Source organism: Notamacropus eugenii, chromosome 2 (genome assembly GCF_028372415.1).
Source record: "Notamacropus eugenii isolate mMacEug1 chromosome 2, mMacEug1.pri_v2, whole genome shotgun sequence".
In the NCBI taxonomy this organism is placed as follows: Eukaryota; Metazoa; Chordata; class Mammalia; order Diprotodontia; family Macropodidae; genus Notamacropus; species Notamacropus eugenii.
The window spans coordinates 506,738,284-506,759,783 of record NC_092873.1 but is presented as its reverse complement, the minus strand read 5'-3'; the positions used below and the strand labels follow the sequence as shown (position 1 = coordinate 506,759,783).

The 21,500-nt window shown below is 51.9% G+C and overlaps 1 protein-coding gene across 2 annotated transcripts; it reads right to left on the bottom strand.

The window, feature by feature from the left end:
• Positions 1-1,290: 1,290 nt before the first annotated feature.
• NASP (nuclear autoantigenic sperm protein) lies at positions 1,291-20,375 on the bottom strand. Of its 2 annotated transcripts, XM_072649259.1 has the most exons (15): positions 19,950-20,375; positions 11,348-11,398; positions 10,388-10,498; positions 9,488-9,568; positions 8,279-8,385; positions 6,617-7,561; positions 3,936-4,018; positions 3,726-3,802; positions 3,575-3,648; positions 3,091-3,279; positions 2,834-3,000; positions 2,367-2,420; positions 2,198-2,281; positions 1,658-1,807; positions 1,291-1,464 (listed from the first exon to the last, which is right to left on the bottom strand). In XM_072649259.1, the coding sequence occupies exons 1-15, from the start codon at positions 19,994-19,996 to the stop codon at positions 1,408-1,410; spliced, it is 2,277 nt and encodes a 758-aa protein (XP_072505360.1). In that variant the 5' UTR covers positions 19,997-20,375; the 3' UTR covers positions 1,291-1,407. The 2 variants fall into 2 exon arrangements, with proteins under 2 accessions (XP_072505360.1, XP_072505361.1); XM_072649260.1 differs by lacking the exon at positions 6,617-7,561 and having other exon boundaries at positions 19,950-20,336.
• Between the last annotated feature and the right edge of the window lie 1,125 nt (positions 20,376-21,500).

Below are 21,500 nucleotides of genomic sequence, written 5' to 3'. Positions count from 1 at the left end.
TCCCCAACAACCAACCCTCAACTCTAATGCAGGCCCCCATTCCGCAATTCCTTGCCCTGAACAAGCAGGCACACTTGCCTGCCCACCCACTCCCAACCTCTCATCCTGGCCCAGGGGGGAGCCTACTCCCTGCAAGAAGGTAGTCAGACCCACTTATCAGCACCCCCAGGGAACCTGCTCATGGGTAGGGAGCAGTAATCTGGCCTTGGGTCTGAACCGTGACATCTCTTACATGTACCACTCAATATCTATGTCCTCAACCTGGTCAGGGAAGGGGGCATGCTCAACACGGAGACCCCAGCCCACCCCTCCATACATCAGCTGGCAGCCGAGTCTTCCAAAACACTTGGGTAAGAAATCAAGTGCCCTCTTTCCAGACAAGGCTGTGATTACATGTGCACTACCCTATAACCCCCTCCATTTATCATTTGTGCATTAGTCTTGGAGGCCAGGAAACATTTCATGCTCATCTCCACAAACCCCGGGGCCTGGTAGAGTCAGCATCCAATGTTCCTTTACTAACTCACCAACATACATGCTTCCATTGACTCATCTTTTACCAAGTACGAGACCCACAAAAGACTTGTCAATATGTGTCCAACTCTCCATGACCCAACTTGGGGATTTCTTGGCAAAGATACTGGAGTGGTTTCCCATTCCTTTCTCCAGTTCATTTTAAAGATGAGGAAACTGAAGCAAATGGTGAAGTGACTTGCCCAGGGTCACACAGGTAGCAACAGTCTGAGGCCATATCACAACTCAGGTTGTTCTGACTCCAGGCCTGGTGCTCTGCATGATGGCGTCACTTCACTGCCCAGTCACTTTAAGCCTCTTTCCAGAAGCATGGAGACAAGGTCAGTGCTTCGTTACAGAGAGGTCACTCCCTCCCACCAAACTTTAGACTCCTGCTAAGCCAAGATGGGTGCCATAAGGGAAGAGCCTGGTTGTCTCCCATGGAGGTCTCCACTTTCTCCAGTTCTTCCAAAGACCTAGTTGGTGACTCCCCTGCTTTCCTGTATTTCTTTGAGAGGCCACGCAGGCCTTCAGGTGAGGCCAGGTAGACAACATGGCCCAAGACAGAAAACCTGAGATCATTTGTAGAACCAAACGCCCCAAACAAAGGCAAGGCTGAGAAACAAGGAAGAAAAGCCCCCTAAAAAGGAGCTGGGGATAGGGGTGGAGGCAGCCCAAATCCATCAGGAGGCAAGTGCTACCTTGGACTAGCCACAGGAAAAATGGTGGTGCATGAAGGCAGGGTCACCATTAAGATAAACCATCCACGCTTCAATCTTTGCGTACAATCTTTATTGAAGTTATACAAAAAGAGTCCCCAAAAGTGAAAAAATACATTATATACAAAAGCATCGTCCTTCGAGAGAAGGGTCCTCCCGCCTCCCTCAGGGAGGTTCACGCGGTGCTTTGTACGGTGGCAGCTCCAGGCTCAGCTGCTGTCTGGTTCTCAGCCTATGACACAGAGGGGAGGGCGTGAGTGAACACCTTGGTCCTCTCCTGGAGTGACTAGAGGATGGAGAAGCCACCCCTTCCCATCTGCTGGGCATGGCCCAAAGCCTTACTTCTAGCACAGGGAATAGGGAGGGAATGAGAGGTGCCCCGACTCCTGCCCCAGCAGATTCTGTTCCCATTGATGCCAACTTACCTCTGCCTCCATGTTTTCTGTAGCCTCATTCTGAGTGGTAGGAGCATCCCCACCCCCATCGCCATCCCCACCACCACCATTGACAGCTGGCTCTTGCTTTGGTTTCTTGGCCTCAGCTTCTTTCTGGGGACTCTCTTCTTCGGGTTTCCTCTGAAAGACAAAAGTGTGAAAACTTCAGCACCCATGGCTCCCAACTGGCTTTGAGTTAAGAAAATCAAAGCATCCCTTCTACTCTGCCACCAGGACCCCAAGGCACAGATTTCAGGACAACGGAGCATCTTGGAGACCTCAGTGGGGACCAGAAAGATGGGACAGACACCAAGTAAAGCTCCGCTTATTAAGGGTTACATTGGGTCTCCCAGGATCCCGACCAAGAACAGGTCTTCTCCCAGCTCTCACCAAAGGGCAAGAGAACACTGTCTCCCCACAAACAACCAGGCAACTCCCACCACAGAACATAACCACCCCACTGGCCTGGAACACTCTTGGAGGATGCTGGGGGTGGCCCCCACTTGTGCCATCAAGGTAGGAGAAACTGACCTTTTTTCTGACCAAGTGGGAAATGTCAGTTACACAGTTGGAAGACGTTGTAGCAGCACCATCTGTGGGTCTTCTGGCCATGATCTGTCACAAGCCAAAGACTGAGTTAGGCCTGAGTGAAACCTGGGTTAGCCCCCTGCCACCCCCCGGACAGCCCCTGGAGACTTACCCCAGAGGCTGAGGAGTTCCCACCGCTCGATGTGAAACCAGATGCAGCCTGAACCTGAAAAAAAGGAGGGCCCTGCTCTCATCCCATTGGTACCAGTAGCTGCTCAGCACTAGGCCTGAGAAACAGAGGCAGTGGGCCATGCAGCACCCTGGCTTCTTTCTGGAGAGGGGCGCTGCGTGTCAGACAAGGTCAAGGAATTGGGTTACTGGCCAACATCCCCTTCCCTCAGCCTGGTCTGAGTCCCAAACCCACAAATCCTGCCAGTACTTTGTGACTCTCTTTGTTCACAGTGGCCATGCTGTTGCAGAGGCCTCAAGCTGTGAGGAACATATGCAGGCCTGGGTCTCGAATGCAGAGGTCAAGTACAGACGGGGCACACATGCTGAGCACATAACAGGAGCCCGAGATCAGGCCTGGGGGCAAAGTGGACCAAGGGGAGGCTCGGGCTCTGCTTGCCATGAACCTACCAGGGTGGCCTTCAGAGCCAGCTCAGCAACGTTCCCACTGCTCTGGGACTCCTTGGCATCTTCAATCTTCTCTTTAATTTCAGGGAGCAGCTCCTTCAGCTCCTCAACCTCCTTCTCATCCTCAGCAGAGGGCATCTCAGCTGCCTTTATCCTGTCATTTAGCATGGCTGCAAAGACAGACACACACGTACCCCCTGGTGAGACAATGCCTTTCCTATGCCCAGAACAGAGAGGTGTCCTGGCGGGCACACACTCACCCAGCCTCTTCTCAATGACATCTACAGACTTGGTGAACTGAGACACAGCCTCGCCATACTGGCTGTTGTAAGAATAGGCCAGGCCCAATTGGTAATGGGTCTCAGCTAGCAGCCGGTCATGGGCCTCCAGGTAGTTCTGCTGGAGGGTGAGGCAGGCCTGGAACTCCTCTATGGCCTGGCTGTAATTTTCTGTACAACAGGAGAGAACAAACGGGGAGGCTGTAAAGTGACCACATGAAAGTTGATGAGAGCCACCACACTCAAACCATGATTCAGAGTCACCGTACACCAAGCTAGCCAGGCCAGGCACCGAGCCAGGCCAGGTACCGAGCCTGCCCTATCCCAGGCATACGAGGTGACTTCACCTGGCCCGCCTCTACCTGAGGGTTTGAGGGTAGTGCCCTGGCTGCTCAGATATTCCCAAGGGCTGCCCCCTAAGTGTTCTGCCTCTCTCCTCAAAGCCCCTGAGCAGCTGCTTAGTTACCTGATTCCACACTCACTTCCCCCAGTTTCAGGTGGGCTTGAGCTGCATTCAGCTGAGCTTCCTTTGTTTCCTGCCTAAAAAGGGAAGAGCAGTATTGTTAATGTGGGCAGAGCTGTGGTGGAGGGAGCCAAAGGGGTGCCGGGCTGCTCACCTCTTAAAAATGATCTTTGCCAAGTCCAGCATGTCCCAGGCCAGCTCCAGGTTCCCAATTTCCTCCTCTTCATTTTCCTGAAAGGACAAAGAGGGAGTCAGGGAAGTTGTGCTTCAGTGCAGAGGGTCTGGCATGAAAAGGGCAGGCTCTGTGCACACGCGCATACATACACATACACACACGCACCTGGATGATGCATGGAGAACCCACCTTATTTTCCATCTTGGAATCGCTCACGGGCTCTTCTGTTTCTCGCTCGTTCTCCTTGTCTTCCTCTTCGGAGCCTTCCGTTTCTGCAAGTCAAAACCCCTCCAGAATGAGAGGCCCTGGGATTCCACCCCACCAAATGTTAACAACAACCTCAAATCCAAAAGTTGTAGACTCTTCAAAAACCTTGGGAAATGTGTCAGCTACATCAGAGCTTCAAGTTTATCATGATAAAGGTGAGAAGCAGGGGAGACTGGACACAATCCAGGAAGTGAACCTGCCTTTAAGTGGAAGATGCACATCCTGTAAGGGGGTCAGGGCTAAGGAGAAGCTGGCCACACCTCCTTCTGCAAGGAGAGCATTCATTTATCTTTGAGCTGTTCTGAAGTTTGGCTGGCTCACAGGCAGCTCCAGCACCTGAAGGGCACATCAGGTGGAAGTGGAAAGCTGGTGTCTGGACAGGCCCAAGATGACCACTGGCCTCTCAGTGGACACTCAAGGGCCAGACCTCATATCTAATGCCAGCTGTGACACTTAACATGGTCTCACCTCCTAAGGAGACCCAACTCTCAACATGAGAAGACAGGCTGAGGAGAAAGTGCCCCTCAGGTCCTGCTCTCCTGCTTGAGTCCAGTTTCCTTGGAGGAATGACTCTCACCCACACTGAATTGGAGGACTGCTCTTCAGCATGTTCTGGGTTTTCATGCTTCTATTCTATGACCCAACCAGTCCTGGCCTGACCACTCCACTACTCTGCTGAGGCTCCAGAAAATTCTGTGAAGAGTGACCTCTAACTGCCCCCAACTCAGAACTCCAGGAGACTAAGGGGGCAGGCCCTAGGCTCCACTCTACCCTGGTAGTTCCCAACTGTCTTTCTATCTTGGGGCCATGAATCATGAAAAGGGAGGGGCAGCCTCTTTCCTGGAGGCCCAAGGCCTCAGACTCTTGCTTGGGTATGAGCACAGGGGCACAGGGCTCCCTGCCAATGATTCTGTGACCTGGGATGGCAGTGTCCACTAACACAGCAGAGGGAGACTGGCTCCTTGCTGGCTTCAATAGAACCACCTTTCCACTCTCTTAGTTGGCAAACGTAGCTTCTATTACTTAGGGTGCAGTCAGCCAATATGGATCAGACTGAACCCACTCCAGCATCTGTTCCAAAAGGGTTGGAAATCTGGGCCAACTGGGCTTTCTTGGATTTTCTAGATTTGAACTGGTCTGAAGGTGCCCTCCCAGCCACCCTCTGGGAATAGGGAAAGATCCTGGTGGTTTGGACCAGGTCCTGGCCACAGCAACCTCAGCCCTAGTGCTTCTGAAGGAAAGGGAAGGAGGTGGTGGGACAAGGGAGCGGGCAGATCTCCGGCCACCAGTGTTGCTGACACCCTACCTCCTTTTCCAATCTGGGGGAGGTTCAGCTACCCCAAAAGTCTGAGCGTGTCATGACCCTTTCCCTACAGGCAGCCAGTGGGAGTTGGACCTGGAGTCAGGAAGACCTGAGTTCAAATCTGGCCTTTGACACTTACTAGCTATGTAACCCTGGAGTAAGCCAGTGCACCTGTCTGACTCAGTTTCCTCAACTGTACAACAGAGACAATAGTATTTACTATGCAGCCTTGTTGTAAGGATCAAAGAATACTTGGAAAGCACATCACAAAAGGGTGGCATAGTAGGGGCATAAGGGCCAAAGGGAGCAAGAATCATGGGGAAGACAATGGAGTGGCCAGTTCCCCCTATTACTCCTTACCACTGAGGGGAGACTGGATGACCTGGAGGAGCTAAGGTGGAGAGGACTGGGGCTGAGACAGAGAGAGACTGATCTAGTCAGCGTTCAGGGGAGAAAACAATGCAAACATACCCACGATTAATGTTGGTGTTAGACGACCCATTAGACAGTAGAATCCTCAAATGACAACACACTGAGACCAAAGGAATGAATTTGATCTACGTACACTGTTCCGTTTGCTCTTTTGCCAATTTTAAGGATTGTACAAAACAATTAAAAAAAGAAGTTACACAAAGGGTCAAATTAAAGCAGGTGAGCTAGAGCAGGGAAGCAGGTGGAAAGAGCGCAGCAGCAAAGCTGGGGAGGATGGGGGGGCAAGTGAGCCCTCCTTCCTCCTGCTACAGGGCAGCGGCAGCAGCGTCTGTCTGCATATCATGGCCTAGCTGGGCATGGCTCAGAATGAACTCCTTCCACAGAACAGAGCCCTCCCTGCCCACAGCAAGCCTGCTTATGTGCGCCCAATCTGTGGATTCTACTGTGCTGATCCTACTTCCTAATATAGATGTTAAAATAAACCTTATGATCAACATTTAAATAACCCAAGGCATGCAAGTGGACGTCCATTCAGCATTCTCTGCCAGCCTGGTTACTTGGAGGCTATGGCCTGGCCCTGCTTTGCTCGCCCCCACCCCCTGCCCTAACACTGCACCCAGTCCTTGGCAGGCGTCGATGGCAGTTAGTAAAAGCATTAGTTTGAGCCGGCCAAGGGAGACTGATGCTTCCCACTCCCCCACTCCAGTGGGCTTCTCAGCTCATCTTCAGCTCCCACTCCGGCCACCCTACTCTTGCTCCTACTCCAAAGGCAGACGGAAAATTCTGAATGGAAGACTGACTTTCCCTGTTAGTGAGTCAAGGTCATCACTTCATCCCCCCACGGCAATAGGCCTGGCCTCCCTGTTACCTTCTCCCTCCTCTTCCTCCATCAGCTCATCTTTCTCTTCGGGGGGTGTTCCTAGAGCCACCTGGTCAACAGGGCCCGTCTCTGGCCCATCTCCAGCTGCCTTAGAATCTTCTGGGGGTCCCTTGGGCCCCTCCTGGGCAGGCTCTGCCTGTGCTGGAGGCTCTGCGTCAGGAGCAGAGTTCTCTTGTGTGTCTGTGAGCTCCTTGGCAGCCTGGTCTTCTGCAGAAGCCACCTTCCCTGGGTCAGAGGGTGGGCTGTCTTGACCCTCTGTGTGGGTGGCTACTGGCTGCTCCTTGGCCTCGTCCTCACTCAGCACCCCGGCCTCAGCCTCATCTGAAGCTGAAGCCTCTGCTGGCTCCTCTTTAGCATGGCCCTCTTTCTCCTCTCCTTTTTCAGCCTCCAATGCTGCTTCTGGGACTGACGCTGCCTCCTCTGCCTTCTCTGTCTCCCCCTCTCCTGCCCGATCTGCTGCCTCTCCTTCCACCCTGACTACAGCTTCCTGCTGTTCCGGAGCCGGCTGCTCTTCAGGAGCATCTTTGGACCTTTCCTCTGCTCTTCCAACTACCTCGCCCTGTTTTTCCTCCACTACTGCTTCTTCTCTGGCCGGCTTCTCTTCCTCTGGCTTTCCATCTTGGGGAGCAGCTACTGTGGCTTCTGAGCCTGTGGACAGCTCCTCCGAAGCAGACGCTGCCTCGGGCTCCTGGGCTGTGCTCGGGATCTTCTCGGGGCTTGCAGGGGCTTCTTCTGCCTGGGTCTCGTCCTCTTTCATCTCGACATCAGCTCCTGTCCCCTCAGCATCCACTGGACGTCCCCAGGCTTCCCCTACAGGGGGGGCAGCCAATGCCTCAGCCTTCACCCCAGGAGCCTCAGCCTGGGCTTTCTGGGCTGCCTCTTGGTTCTTTGTGGCATCAGAGCCCTGTTCTTTCAACACCACCCTTGCTTCCTCTACATGGTGAAGGAACATGAAGCATAAACATTTCTTCCAGTTTAATGATAAAAGGCATATAAATGGAAATGACAATTAATCCCCCTTTAACCCTCAGCCTGGCTGATGAACTACAATTGAATTATGCCCCTGGAAACCTAAGCCCAAATAAAGAGAAGCCAGTGCTAGCCAACAAAGCTGCTCCTTCCAAAAGGAGTCCCTCATGCTAAGCTGCTGAGACAGAGTCGGCCAGATTTTAAGCAAGGAGCCAAATCAGGGATGCGCCAAGCTATTCCAGGCTCAAATGGGGCGGTAAATGTGAAGAGTTTTGTAAACGTTTAAGTGCTACAGAAATGTGGGTCATCTGTGTTATTATTAGTATTCTTATACTGTTCTGGTCAAAAGCTAAATGTTCCCTGCCAGAGCCCTCAGTCTTCAAGGTGAGTACATGGGGAAAGACTTTCCTCTATCCTGGGACAGTTACTGAGCCCCAGCTGGTTCAAATACAGGGATCAGGGCAAGCTTCTGGATTATGGCACTGCTCCCAACAAGAAGGCCCAGCTATCAAGGAATTCATTTACTTCCTCCCAAGGGGGAGTTCAGATCATCTGGCCTGCCCCAAGCATCAGCCATGAACATTTGAGCATTCCTTGGATGCATGGCAGCAGAGACCCTTCAGGGAAGGCAAGAAACCCAGCATGGCGGCTCTAGGAGGTGGGACGTGCAGCGCTACATACCCTCTACGTTATCAGTACTCTCTATCATAGACTGATCTTCTGCTCTCTCTCCATCTTCATCCACTGGGACTCCATCCAGGGCATTTCCTAACACACCATTCTCCATTCTAGGAGGAGAACAAACATAGAAAGCACCGAGATCCAACAGCTGGGTTCCCCCTCACTCCTCTCAAGGTCAGGACTAGCAATGCCTTGGGTTGAACTCAGAATACAGCAAAGCAGAATGCAAAGTATGGACAGAGCAAGAGGATTAGTAAGCACAAAAGCAAGGGCTGCTAGGGAAGCTATCAAGGTGGGTCAGTGGGCTCTGGACACTGAGGTCATGGCATTACATTTACTGATAAGATTTCAGAAAAGAGCTGTGGCCCCTTGGCCCTCCCAGTTCTGCAGGGAGAGCCAACATTACAGACACCACACGTGTGATGCGTCGGGGGCCTTAGAGACAGGCTCCCAACTCAGATGTCCCCGTGTACTTCTGACCACACCGCTTTTCTCTCTAAATGCTACAAGCACTATGCCTGCCCTCTTTCAGCGTTATGTGAGGGATGCACTTTGCAATTCTGAAGCATGACAGAAATCCGAACTACTGTGACAATCAATGTTACAATTAGGCAACTGACCAGAATGAAGTTGTAGAGGGATGATTTACTAGCTTACACAATATGAAAAATGCCCAGCAATTCTGCAGGAGGCAGCATGGTGTGAGCAGCAGGTGGCAGACAGCATGCCAGCCTGCTGTGGCACAGGAAGGTCTTTTCCAGGGTTCCCCCTGCAAGTGACAGCCTGGGGCTGACCTGTCTCCTAGCCCTTGAAGGAACCAAGGCTTGCTAGGCATCTTATAGCCTTGATTTCACCACCTAATGAAGGGTCCTTGACCTCCACGGCTGCCCACTTCCACCAAGCTTGCACAGAGAGCTAAAGAAAGACGCTCTTCTATGCCAGACTCATCAATTCCAGTGGGAGAATATGCCCAGTTCTCAGGCTTCCCTGAAAGCACATCCACTTCTCCACTCCTATGGTGTGTGTACTTCTCCTCCCATCTGCACTCCTGTGTGGCCTTTATCAAGCACCTACTCAAATACTTGCCAACAATTCCGCTCCTCCCAATAACTGGGTTCTCCTCCTACCCCCACATGCCACCTTGGGAGAGGAAGGTCAATGCTCCTACACCCTCCACGAATCCCAGGTCCTGCGCCTGGGAGGACATACCTTGCCAACTCCAGAAGAGACTTCCCATAGTAAAAGAAGGCTTCTCCACACTCATTAGCTGTCTCTCCATACTTCTTACCCCTAGAGAGGAAAGATAAACAAAAATAAGAAGCTCTCTCGCCCACAAAACTGTTCTGTGCTTTGCCTACATCCTGAGCACTCAAATGGCAATGACAGTGACAGGCCAGAACTGCAGTATGAGCCAGAGCTGCTTCGTCTTCTTCAGCCTCATACACTGAGTCAGTGCTGAGTGCTTTCTGCACCAAGGTGAGGATCTAACACTGAATGATCTGACCATGACTTCTCAGAGTCCCCTGCACCCCTAAACTGGCTTCAATGGCCATCTCTAAGCAAGTGTCTGGCACAGCTACTCATTTCACTAAGGACAGATACATGCCATGAAGGGACAACAGTGAGTGCCACAGGCAGGTCAGTCCAGAGTCCTATCAGAAAAGCAGAGGATCAGGAGGGAGAAAGGACAAAAAATTAACTCGATGAGGAGGCAGGAGTTGTGACAGCAGCACAGAGCGGGGGTGAGGGCTTGTGCTACAGCTGGGCCCACAAGCCAGGGGTGGGGGGGATCAGGAAAGGCCCTGAATGCTAGGGGAGACAGGGGCTTGGCATAGACCTGGGGACGATGCCACATAGGCAGGGCCTCATTTGTGCCCAGTGCTAAGGGGCAAGGCACAGCTTAGGAGAGTTGCCCACTTCAGTCAAGGATCCCTGTCCAAATGTTCTGGGCACAGGACAGGATGGGGAAGAAGGCTTGGAGGCAGGAAAAGCAACTCAAGTCAAAGGTCTGAACAAGAGGGGGACAATGAAGACAGAGCTCAAGAGACCTTGAACCTGCCATTCATGACACGTGTCCCTTTCCTACCAAAAGCAAGCATCAATACTTACAAGAGACTAGCTGCTTCCTGGAATGCATTGACAGCTGCTGGGATGTCTCCCATTACCAGATGTTTCTGCCCCAAGCCCAGCAGCTTCTTAGATTCACTATCCACATCCAGGCTGGGGGGTGGTAGACACACCATACGAAGATGAACAAAAACCAGATACTACCAGTCAGAACTGTAGAATGGCAGGCTCACAGCCCAAGACCCCAAGGGCCAGGAGTCCAGCTTATTCCTATAAAACCACAAAACTAATCCCCACCCAACTCCAGGGAAAAAGTCTTATGCCCCCTAAAGATCAGCCCCTACCTCAAAGACTTTGGGCTAACACCAGCTACACCCTGATCTCCAGAGTAGACATTTAACTCTCATCACTTAGTGGTTAGTGCACACTACAGGGTACTGAATAAGCAGAGGACATTAAATCCTTCTAGGTTCTTGGGGTCAAGTTCATCCAACACCATCACTCTCCCTCCAGATTGTTAAGGAAACTCATCCCAAGGGTGACAGAATGGGAGCCCTCACTCTAGGTCAGGCTCAGGGCAGCTCAGATGAGGGATGGCTGTCCTGCTCCTTTCAGACAAATCAGCCAACTCCACCACTGCTGTAACCTCCCTTGGAAACCTCCCTCCCACCCATGCCCCAGTTTTCAAGCTGCTATAGTTCCAGGCCAAAAGGCCCAGCAAGAAAACCCAAGGCTCAACGCACACCCTGGAGTGCTAAGTGAGGAGTCTTGTACCAGTGCTAACAGAAGCCCCAGCCAGAGTCAACCCCAAATCAGCTTCTGAAACACAGATGCTCAACTCAAAAAAAACAAAGGCAGATTTCTGAAGGGTTCTTCATGAAAAGGGACTCAAATGGCCCCCAAATCTTTGGTTCCACCAACATATGTCCAAGCCTTACCCACCAAACAAGCAAGCTAGGCATGCAGCACTCACATTTCCACCCCAGCATCACTGATGCTTACCTATCACTTTTGTCTGCAGATGTGGACGGAGCAGGGGCCTCCTCTTCCCTTCTGGAGAGACGTAAGACAGGGAAAATTAGACTGGGTAGTGGCTAATTCCCACATACACTCTGACCACCTCAAGTTTATAGGAAAAAAGGGGGCCCAGAGAGGCAGCCACCATGAGATCTTCCCACCATCTACCAACAATTCAACTCCGCCTCCCCTGCAGCACAACTTGGGCTTTCCCCAAGGGCACTGTGGACAAGCCTCAAAGCACTTCTCTTCCAACAAGATGAAGAGGTCAAGGACCTTGACACTCAGTTGTTCTAGGCAAGGATGGAGCTCCTGGGCTAGAGGACCTCTTACGGGTCTTTCAGCTCCAAATCTATGATCCTGTCTCCCTAAGGAGAGAGCTAGCATAGCTGTTGGATTTGACTTGAGGGGTGGAATGCCAAATCCCATTTCACTGGCTAAGACCCCACTGTGGAGACAGGAAAAGTTAAGTTTTTCACAGAAGTTATTAGTTGATGAAGTCACTGAGAATAAGTCAGATAATAAGAAGGTGGACTGCAGGTGGACTCAACCAATCAGGAGACATAAAGTGGTCTTCAGAAAATTACAAAGTTTTCAATAAAAGGAACCAAATCTACAGTTAGCTGGAACTAGCATGGGAACATGACCTAGAGTTACCTGGAGAAGGCTTTTCTTCACTGCACTTGCTTAATGAACCTCATTGTATATAAGCAGGCACACCCCGCATAAAATTATCCCTCCATTTTCTGATCATGGGTCCTATGTTAAAACATGTTTGGGAGGGGGATCATACCAGGGTGGTTATATAATGGGCATGTAGAGAAGATGGTGACCTAATGGAGAATGGACCAATCTCTGATGGGAGGATCTGTCCTGAATTAACGGTATAAAACCAATCTAGCTTATGTCCTATACTCCCTCCTCCTGAAAAGAGGGTGGGGGCCCTGCTTTGGCCAAAGTGTTCAATTCCTCTGAATTCTGCTATAATAAAATTTCCCTGATACCTATTAGTGTCAAGCACATTTCTAACAATTTGGTGCGCAACATGGGGCTTAACTTGCTGACTTTGGGCAGAGTAAGATAAGACACCAGAGGTGAAAGCACCTCCAACCACAATCCAATCAATCCTGCCAAAGCTACAGCAAACAACATCTAATCTACTCTCTCTGGAGCTCCACTAGACACGATCTTCCCTGGATTGTGCCCATTGGCATGGGAGCTAATGGCAGAACTGTCCTTACTTTGCACTTGCACGCCCTGGCTTGGCCTGGAACATAGGAGAGCCTCCTCTGTGCCTTTTCATCCATTCACTTACGGTTGAGGGTGAAGCAGAAAAGAGCCTGGGGAGCGGAGAGAGGATCCTCCTGCTCATCCTGTTTTATGTTTTTAAACATCTTCCTACCAGGTGCACTGATAAGCTGGAGGGTCTCCAGAGGATGGCAACCAGGCCTGATGTTCATGTCATAGAAATATCAGTCCAAGGAAATGGGGTTGGTCTGAAGAAGATTCTGGGACCACACAACAATTGTCTGTGGCCTGTAGAGGAGGGCTCAGTTTTGTTCTGCTTGGCCTCAGAGACAACAAGGAGCAATGGGTCCCGGAGCCTCCCACTCTGAGATCTAGTCAGCTGCCTGCCCAATAGATTTCAGTGGAGATTCTTCTCATCTATGGGCAAGAGTACATGATGTGACCACTGAGGTTCCTGGCAGCCAGGGAGGTTAAGTATTTACCAGCCACACTTTAAAGTGCAATCTGTATTACGAACTTTTTCTCCACCCCTTTCTCAGGACCAGACAAAACAAAGTCAAGGCCTGATTTCTAAGGCATCAATGTTTACTCTGGAAACTCTGTGTGCATGCAGCAACGTTCACTCTTAGGACTTCCTTCTCCCTAGAGCTTCAGTCCAGCAGCAGATTAGTTATTTATCCTCCTACACGTCCCACAATGCTCCAGACAAGAGTATCCTTCCCCCAAACCCAGCCCTACTCACATCCCTGTTTCTGTCCATGGCATGCTCCTTCTTCCAGCTGCCCCAAGTGAACAAGGATCTAGGCCTTGTTCTCCAGTCCTGATCTCCCTTGGCCCCATGGCTGATCAGCTGCCAATTTCACCTCAACATCTCTCTGATCCTTCAGATTCCAAGCATCCCTCATGTGGGTCACACCTCCATCAACAGGTGTCCCACGGCACCTCCTGTCAGAATATGCGTTCCCTGGCCTTGTCTGATTCCTTTATTTTTTTCTTCACTGTGCCCACATACTACTCGGGTAAGGTTTTCCACCTTCAGGTCTAAGCTGGTGATTGTCCTTCCCAAGCTGTCACCTTGTAATTCATCTCATATTTCAGTTCCTCCAACAACTTCTAGAGTTCTAATTGCAATGACTGGAGTTACTTTTCCCTTTTCCAGATTTTTCCTCTTGGGATTCTCTTCACAGCTCATTTTTACAGGCGAAGAAACTGAGGCAAACAGGGTTAAGCGACTTACCCAGGGTCACGCAGCTAATGTGTCTGAGGCCAGATTTGAACTCCCCTGGTGCTCTACACTCTATGGCATCACCTAGCCACTCCAAACTAGGGTTGCAACCTCTGCCTAATGTCAGGCTTTTTGCATATTCACCTACCAAAAGATGCTTGTGACCTCAGACCTTACCTATCTCCTGATACAGGTCCTATTTGAAGGGCATCATGGGCCCAGGTTTCTCTTGGCTTCTCAATCATCCTTCCAGGCCCACAGCACTGGCCTTATCTCTTGATGCAGCCACACACAAGATTGTTCTGGCTTCAGATTTCCCACATATACCCTGACCACAACATTTGTAGGTTCGAGCTCTGGACTCAGAGGTTGAGTTCATTGGGGTTCCTTTGGTTCTACTCAACTTTTTGTTTAATCAGCTTTTTCCTGAGTTATTCTTTGGGGGAACTGGGCCAGGCTAGCTAGTGCCTTTCACAAGGTTACCACCACACTGCAATCTAACTTCCTTCTTGTCTTATCAATAGGTTTCTTCTTCAAAATATTAACTCCTCAAAGAAGCAGAGTCCTAAGGCTTGTGAAAGACAATCCAGTAGTTAATTCCAGTCAGGGAAAAAGTCCACCATTGCCTCAGCCTTGGACAAGAATACCTCTCCTGTCCCCCCAGCTCTAACTTCCTATACAGTGTTATCTCTAATCAGCCAAACAGAGGAAGAGGAGTTGATTAACTTGCTCAAGGTCACACAGCTAATTAATCAATGTTAATAAGCAGTTTTAAGGTCTGCAAACCACTTTACACACATTTAATCAATGCAGCTAGTATAAAAAAATGCCATTACTCCCAATGTACAGATGAGGAAACTATGGCTATGGCAGAGTCAGTGTTGCCCAATATCACAAAACTATTAAATGCCTGGGACAGCTAAGTGGCATTATAAAGCAGAGCACACCTGAGTTCAAATCTAGCCTCAGACACTTACTAGCTGGTGATCCCGTGCAAGTCACTTCACTCTGTCTCAGTTTCCTCAACTGTAAAACAATGACAAGGAGGAAACAGCAAACCATATGGGGTCATGAAAACCCAAATAGGATCATGAAAAATCAGACACAATTGAAACCTCAACAACCCCATTAAGTGCCTGAGGCAGGATTTAAAATAGAATAAACATGGACTGTGACTGTCCCTTTAATCCTATAAATCAGTCTCTTTTGCATGGCTTTAAATATAAAATGGGATCAAGTCTCCAGTTTGCCTCACTCTAAGCTACAGCTTTTCCCAGTCTTTCAATTTAAGTGCATAACATGAGATCAAGATAGCCCTCCCTAGTCTTCTGTCCTTTGTGCTCCAAGGGAAAAACAACTTTCCTAATGGACCTCATACCCAGCAAGTTAAAGACAGATGCACAAAGCTGTGAATTGGTCCAACCAATCAGGAAAGCAATTTAGAATTATGCTAAGCAAGTGACTAAATTCTGGAGTTAAAGGGTATGAACATTTTAAAGAAAAATCAACGTTCCACATATACATATACCAAAATATTCATATCCGCATTTGGGGTAGTAGCCAACAGGGAATGGCCAAACACACATGGTGGCACATGAGCCCAATAAGCCATGAGCATGCTGCTAAGCTAAGTGAAGTCTAAGAAGATTTCAGAGGGGAACCTTCTCTCTTTTCTGCACTCTCTGGATGAGAGAGGGGCATATAGAGAAACAAACAGGTGGAAAGAAGGAAGACCCAGATCATTCATAAAGGTCCTGTGCTCAGGCACTGGATTATGCATGCAGATGGGTGACCACAGTGGGTTCTCTTGCTTGCAGGATCTTGAGGCATTTAAGACACTAACCAGTCACAAAACACTGACAAGCTCTATATTAAATTAGTTTTCTGGTCTCACTGGTCCCCTCCAACTGCTATCAAAGGTGACCAATGGCTTTCTGGGCCTCATTTGCCTGGACCCCTTCTCCAGTCAACACCACTCTGTGATAATCTCTTCACTTGCTTGGCCCCTTTCACTGTTGGTCCTACCTGGCTAAGTCTCCCTTATTTTCTGCTATCTTTCCATCTATGCTTCCTTAGAAATCACTGCAGGTTCCTCCTTCCCAGGTATCACCTATGATCTAAATGAATGGTATATAAGGACCTGGCACTTAAACAAGCTACCAGCTGCACAAATCTCTTCCCATATTAACATTTGATAGCAACCATGTTTCTCCCCAAACTCGTTTGCCCTTCTTGTGACTTGACTCTCTGCTCACCTCATTTTTGTCCATAATCTCACAAACTTGAAAAGCCTCATCATCTGTAGGGAGGTCTGGCCTCATCCTTCCATCAATCACTTAATTACCTCTTCCTCTCCATCCTACCCCAAACCTTTCCTTTTAGGATTCTACAGTACAAAACCTGTAGCATTTCAGAACTACCAGGCAAGTCAGTGGCCATTTAATCCAAGCACACCTGAAGGAGAGGGAGAACCACTGATGAAACCAACAGGTGATTGTCCACAGAGCCTGTGCCTGGGGAAGGTCACACCTTTTAGGTTCCCTCCAATGTTCACCCCCCCCCCCCCCCCCCCCCCCCCCCCCCCCCCCCCCCCCCGCCGCCAAGGCTCAAGCAGGGCATTCCTCTTCATTCCCCTTCCTGACTGCCCTCTGCTGGACACTGTTCAGCTGATTAATGACCCTTCTGAATAAATGGCTCCCAGAGTGTGCACAATCCTCCAACCCATGGCCTGATCAGGGCCCATGACTATCACCCCTCCAGACTCAGATACTGTGGCCATTAATACAGCTGGATTTTCCTTCAGTTTCCTGGCAGCTGTAAAAGGGCGACAAGAATCACACTAAGTTGCCCTCAGATCTTTCTTTGACAAGGCACTGTGCAGCATATCTTCCACCTCATCCTCCCAATCCTGTCACACCTGAACAGTTACAAGGCACTATGCCGTATGCTCCCATATCCAATCCTCAACTTTCCTAAACCCTCCTAAATCTGAGGCCACTCCCTTGCTCCAATGTTTTTATCAACCATCATTTGTATTCTAATTATACATCCGATTCCTCTCCTCTAAAACAAAGAACCAAGGACTTGCTAAGTTTTTCACTGCCCAAGCAGGGAAGTAGAGGCTCATGGCTTGCACTTAAAAAAATTGTTTTCAGGTTTGACAAGTGTAAATGGTTCCCAAAGATTATAAAACAAAATCTGAATTGATTTCATGTAGTAGTTTTGAAAGATTAGGTGCCAACTTGTCGGGTATTTGCTAGGACAAAGGATGATCATAATTCCTGGCCAGTTGGAAGTAATCTCATCCAAACTTTTGGTCTTTTGACAGCAAGCAGGTCTTTCTTTCAAGTGTAGCCCAGCAGATATTTGTGCTTTCTCTGCATCAAGGGAGGTGCCACTTTGGAAACTCCACCTGTCACTGTCATCTAATTCAGAGGATTTCCCCCCCCCCCCAGCCTGTTACTTTCCTCTTCAACCCCTACCCGCAGTCTTTGCCTTCCTTAGTATATTCTCCAACTTATCAATGATATTAAATTGGTGTGCTCAGAACTGAACACGAGACTTCAGGTAAGGTTCACTAAGGATCTCTCTTCCAGAAAGATGCCCCTTCTAATACAGCTCCAGCTTCCATTCCAGTCTACTCATGCCTCCATATTTGTGCTCATTTGTCACTCCCAAGAATAAGGCTTTACATTCACTCCTAATGAAGATCATTTAATTAGATCAGCCCAATGCTCTCTCTAGCCTGTCAAGATCCTGTAGGAATCCTACACTCTGTCTTTTCTGTGTTAGCTCTCCTTCCCTGCTCTTGTATCACCTGCAAGTTTTCTGTGCCTACCAAGTTTGCCTTTATCCATGGAATTGATAAAAATGTTCAATAGCCCAGGACCCAAGTCACTGAACCAGTAACAACCACCTGAACCTGGGGTCCATTCACCCATCCCTCCACAGTTCTGCATCCAATGGATTAAATTATCACCCAATTCCCATCTCTCCAGGTCATCACCAGAACAGTCTAAGAAGACTTTATCAAAAAAAAAAAATTTCCTTCATCTATGAGTTTAGTAAGATTATTGAGAAAGGAAATGAAATCGGCCTGGCACAACGTGTGCTTGATGGAGACAGATGGGTGGCTTCTCTCAATGTTCACCAACCATCTTCTTTAGCGATATGTTCCAGACTTTCCACAGGAAGCCAGGCCAAATTCATGTGCCTGGAGTTCACCTGACTGCTCCCTTCACATCTGCCCTTCTCCAAGCTTGGATTACTTCCCCCATGTCCCACATAACTGATGGGGGCTCAGCAGTCCCATACATGCCAGAGATTTCAGGCCCGCCTCACACTGGGGGCTTGAATTTCCTCCATCTCAGTGAGGACTAAGGACTGACTGGCTATCAACATCCCTCAGTCATTTTTATTCCATCGTTTCCATTTTGTTTTTGCTGACACAAGACCTGAGCAGCTCAGTGGTTTCTCTTGTCACTCATCCCATCTCCCCCAAGCAAAGGTCCCTTTCCTGCTTTGAGCCTCCTCCTTCCAATATAACTAGAAAAGGCCTTTCTGCTCTTGGCTGCCTTGGCCGGTCTCAGTTCATTCTAAACTTTAGCATTCCTATTTTTAGAGTGCGGTGTACTCCATTCATTACTTGGCTTTGCTTCCCTGCTCTACCTTGCATCATGCTTCAGACAAGTCTCGTTTTCCCTTCTCATTGGAATAGATTCTCTCTATCCTGGAGGCTTTTATTCCTGAGCAGCTCCCATGGTTGGATCTCCTGCTCCAACATTTTGGCCCCAGCTTCCAGTTCCCTGTTAGTCAGATTCAGATCCAGAAAGTCATTTTTCCCTGTTGGTTCCTTCCTATCTGGAAGTTATTGGCTGCTCTACTTTGGGCAAGAGGCGGGCAGCCCCCCAGAAGGCCAGGCCGGGCGTCTGCTCCTTTCCCTCCTCCCTCTTTTGATGTACCGCTGCTTCTCACCTCCCACTACCAACATTTCCTCGCTGGCCTACATTCTGAGCAAGCCCCAACCTCCCCTCCCTCCCTATTTGGGGTGCAGGGCCCCTCGGTCTTCCACGCGGGCCGGCTGGGCCCCAGAGCAGAGCTCGGCTGGAGGCACTGACCGAACAAAAGGCCGGCCTGGCCCCCTCCCCCTCCTCCGTGGTCTCAGGTCCCGGGCCCCCCTCCCGCCCCAATCAGGGACTGCAGGCTTCTCAGGAGCCCCGCCCCCGCCCCCGGTCTGGGGGCTTCTGGGAGGAGAGGGAGGGGCCAGAGGAAGCACACACCTGGGGTGCGAGGGGAAGGCGAGGTCATAACCCTGCTCTCGCACGAGATCAGGCGGGGCCTTACAGACCCCGTGCCGGGGAGGGGTCGGCGGGGGGACAGTCGGGACCCCGAGGCGCGCGCAGCCTGGCCCGCAGGAGAAATGCGCTTCGGCAAAGCTCCCCCAGCGAACGGCCGGAGCGGCTCCCTCGGACGCCCAAGGACCCAGTCCCAGGGGGCAACCTGAACTACGAATAGGACTGCGAGTGCAAGGTCGCGGGCGCAGCTCCATCCGGGCCGGGTCCAGCACGTTTTTGGAAAAGGGAAACTGAGGCCCGAAACCCGGGCGCTGCGGCCCCATCTCCGCCCCCAATCGCGCACGCGCACAGCTCACTCCCCCCTCCGCCGCCACAGACAATGGGAGTTTTCCCGCTTTCCGGTAGCCCCGCCCCTTCGACGACACGCGCCTGCGCAGGCGCCCCAAGACGCCAGGAAACTCCGCCCCTTCGGTAGCACGCGCCCGCGCAGGCGCCGAGAGCCCCGCCCCCTCCGGAGCAGCCTCGCTCCTCGTGAGGGGAGCTTTCTTTTGGCGCCAAATCCCCAGGAGCGGAATGGCCACGGGACTGAGGGGATGCGCGTGCACGTGCACGTGCCCCGCACCCCCTCCCCTCACCGGCCTCCCCGGGACCCCGGCGGGTAAGATGGAGAAACCGCCGCGGCGCCGGCAAGATGGCGGGCGACCAAGAAAAAAAGCCGAGAGGGAAAAGGAGGGGAGGGAAGGCCGCCTCCACCCTCCACCCTGGTCCCTGGCTCGGATCCGCGCAGACCCCGCCCCGCTCCTGCCCCTGGCCCACTCACTTGTCGGCTGGGGCGAGCTCGGCGATCGCGGCGGGCTCGGTGGCCATGGTCTTTCAGAGGCGGGCGGGCGCAGAGGACAGAGACGGGGAGGGGAGGAAAAGAGGGAAGGGGAGACAAGGGCCGGGCGTTCCGCAGCTCCCGAAGCAGAAAATGGCAGATTGGAGAGCCCGCGTCGCTCGAGCCGCTTTATATAGCGCGGCCCTGGGCCCCGCCCACTCACTTCCGTTCCGCGTTTAAAGGGCCAGCACAGGTGCAGCCCTCCCCGGGTCCCTCCCCTCCACTATCCCGCTCTCTGTGGACTCGGAACGCCCTGGAGAAACCGGAGGTTCCGCTGGTAAGAGGCGAAAGATCTACCTCTGCTTGCGGGCTCGCAGCCCAGGAGAGAATACATTTCCCTGGAAAGATGCCGTAGTGACCCAGGACTCCAACTCCCAGCAGGCTGCGCGCCCCCGGGGGGGGGGGACTCCGGAAGTAGGGACCGCGAGGCTTGCTGGAAGTTGAAGTCTGCTCTGCAGCCCCAGACGCGCCGTTTGGCTACCAGGTCGGGGTGAGGAGGTTCCAAGGCCTGAGCCGCCTCCTGCTCTCGCTTCCTCCCCTCCTCCGACACTCTCGTTCCTGGTAGAGGTGTCGACTCCGACCTGAGGATCTGTGACGGAGCTGCAGGAAAAGGAGGGGGAGGAGGAGCAGAGTGGCTCCAGCCTCAGCAACGGGTGACGTCAAAGGACGCCTTTTGTTTATTGGCCGAGACTGCTCCCGCGGCTCTTCATTCAAAGCGTCGCCCGCACCCTGGCGACCTAGCGCCGAGGCCTCCTCCTCACGTGGGCCTACTTGGGTGCCGCCCCAAGCCGAGGCCTCAGCCAATCGTCGCGCGCTTCGCTGAAACTCTCCAGTCCCTTTAACTCCCTGCTCCTCCTTCCCGCTTCATTCATTCTCTTCTCCACTCTTCTGCTCCTTGCGGGTCGCCCGGGGCCGGACGCTAGGGGAGGGCGTGGAGCTCGGGCTCCCGGGGCCGGACGCTAGGGGAGGGCGTGGAGCTCGGGCTCCCGGGCCCTGCCCTCGGCTTCCCCTCCGCCAGCATGGGCGCTGCTGCGGAAAGTGCCCCGAGCTGGGGCGGCTCGAGGCGAGATGGTGGCGTTCGTTCACGGGGGCCCCCCAAGCCCCCGTGACCCGCGCCCCCGCACTGCCCCCACACCTTGGAGCCGCCGGGATCATCATCTCTTAGCCCCGAGTCCCCCAGCCCGCCTCTCCCTTACTACGTGCTGAGGGTCGGGGTCCTGACCCTGGAGCCGCCCAGCTCCGCTGCCTCGTCCTCCTGCGTCCTTTTCCCCTCTCCGGTCCTCAGCCCTGGATCCCCCCACCCTCCTGGCCATCCGATCCCTGGAGGGAGTTAGCACCCCACTCCGAGGCCCCAGCAGCACCCCTCCTGTCCTCTCTGCCGTGCCTTCCTTGGAAAAGTAGGGCTCGGTCGAGATCTGAGCTCCGCCGCCCCCTCCCCTTCTTTCTCTCTCTCCGTCCTCAGCCTCTGCCCTGCCCACCCCCGACCCACTCGGC

Bases quoted from the DNA above. Each gene is read 5' to 3' on its own strand.
- NASP (XM_072649259.1), bottom strand. From the start codon at position 19,996: ATGGCCACCGAGCCCGCCGCGATCGCCGAGCTCGCCCCAGCCGACAA. The intron at 11,399-19,949 runs GTGAGTGGGCCA...ACGTCTCTCCAG, and splicing joins GAGCTCGCCCCAGCCGACAA to AAGGGAAGAGGAGGCCCCTG. The intron at 3,001-3,090 runs GTGAGTGTGTGC...CTGTCTTTGCAG, and splicing joins TGTCATTGAGAAGAGGCTGG to CCATGCTAAATGACAGGATA.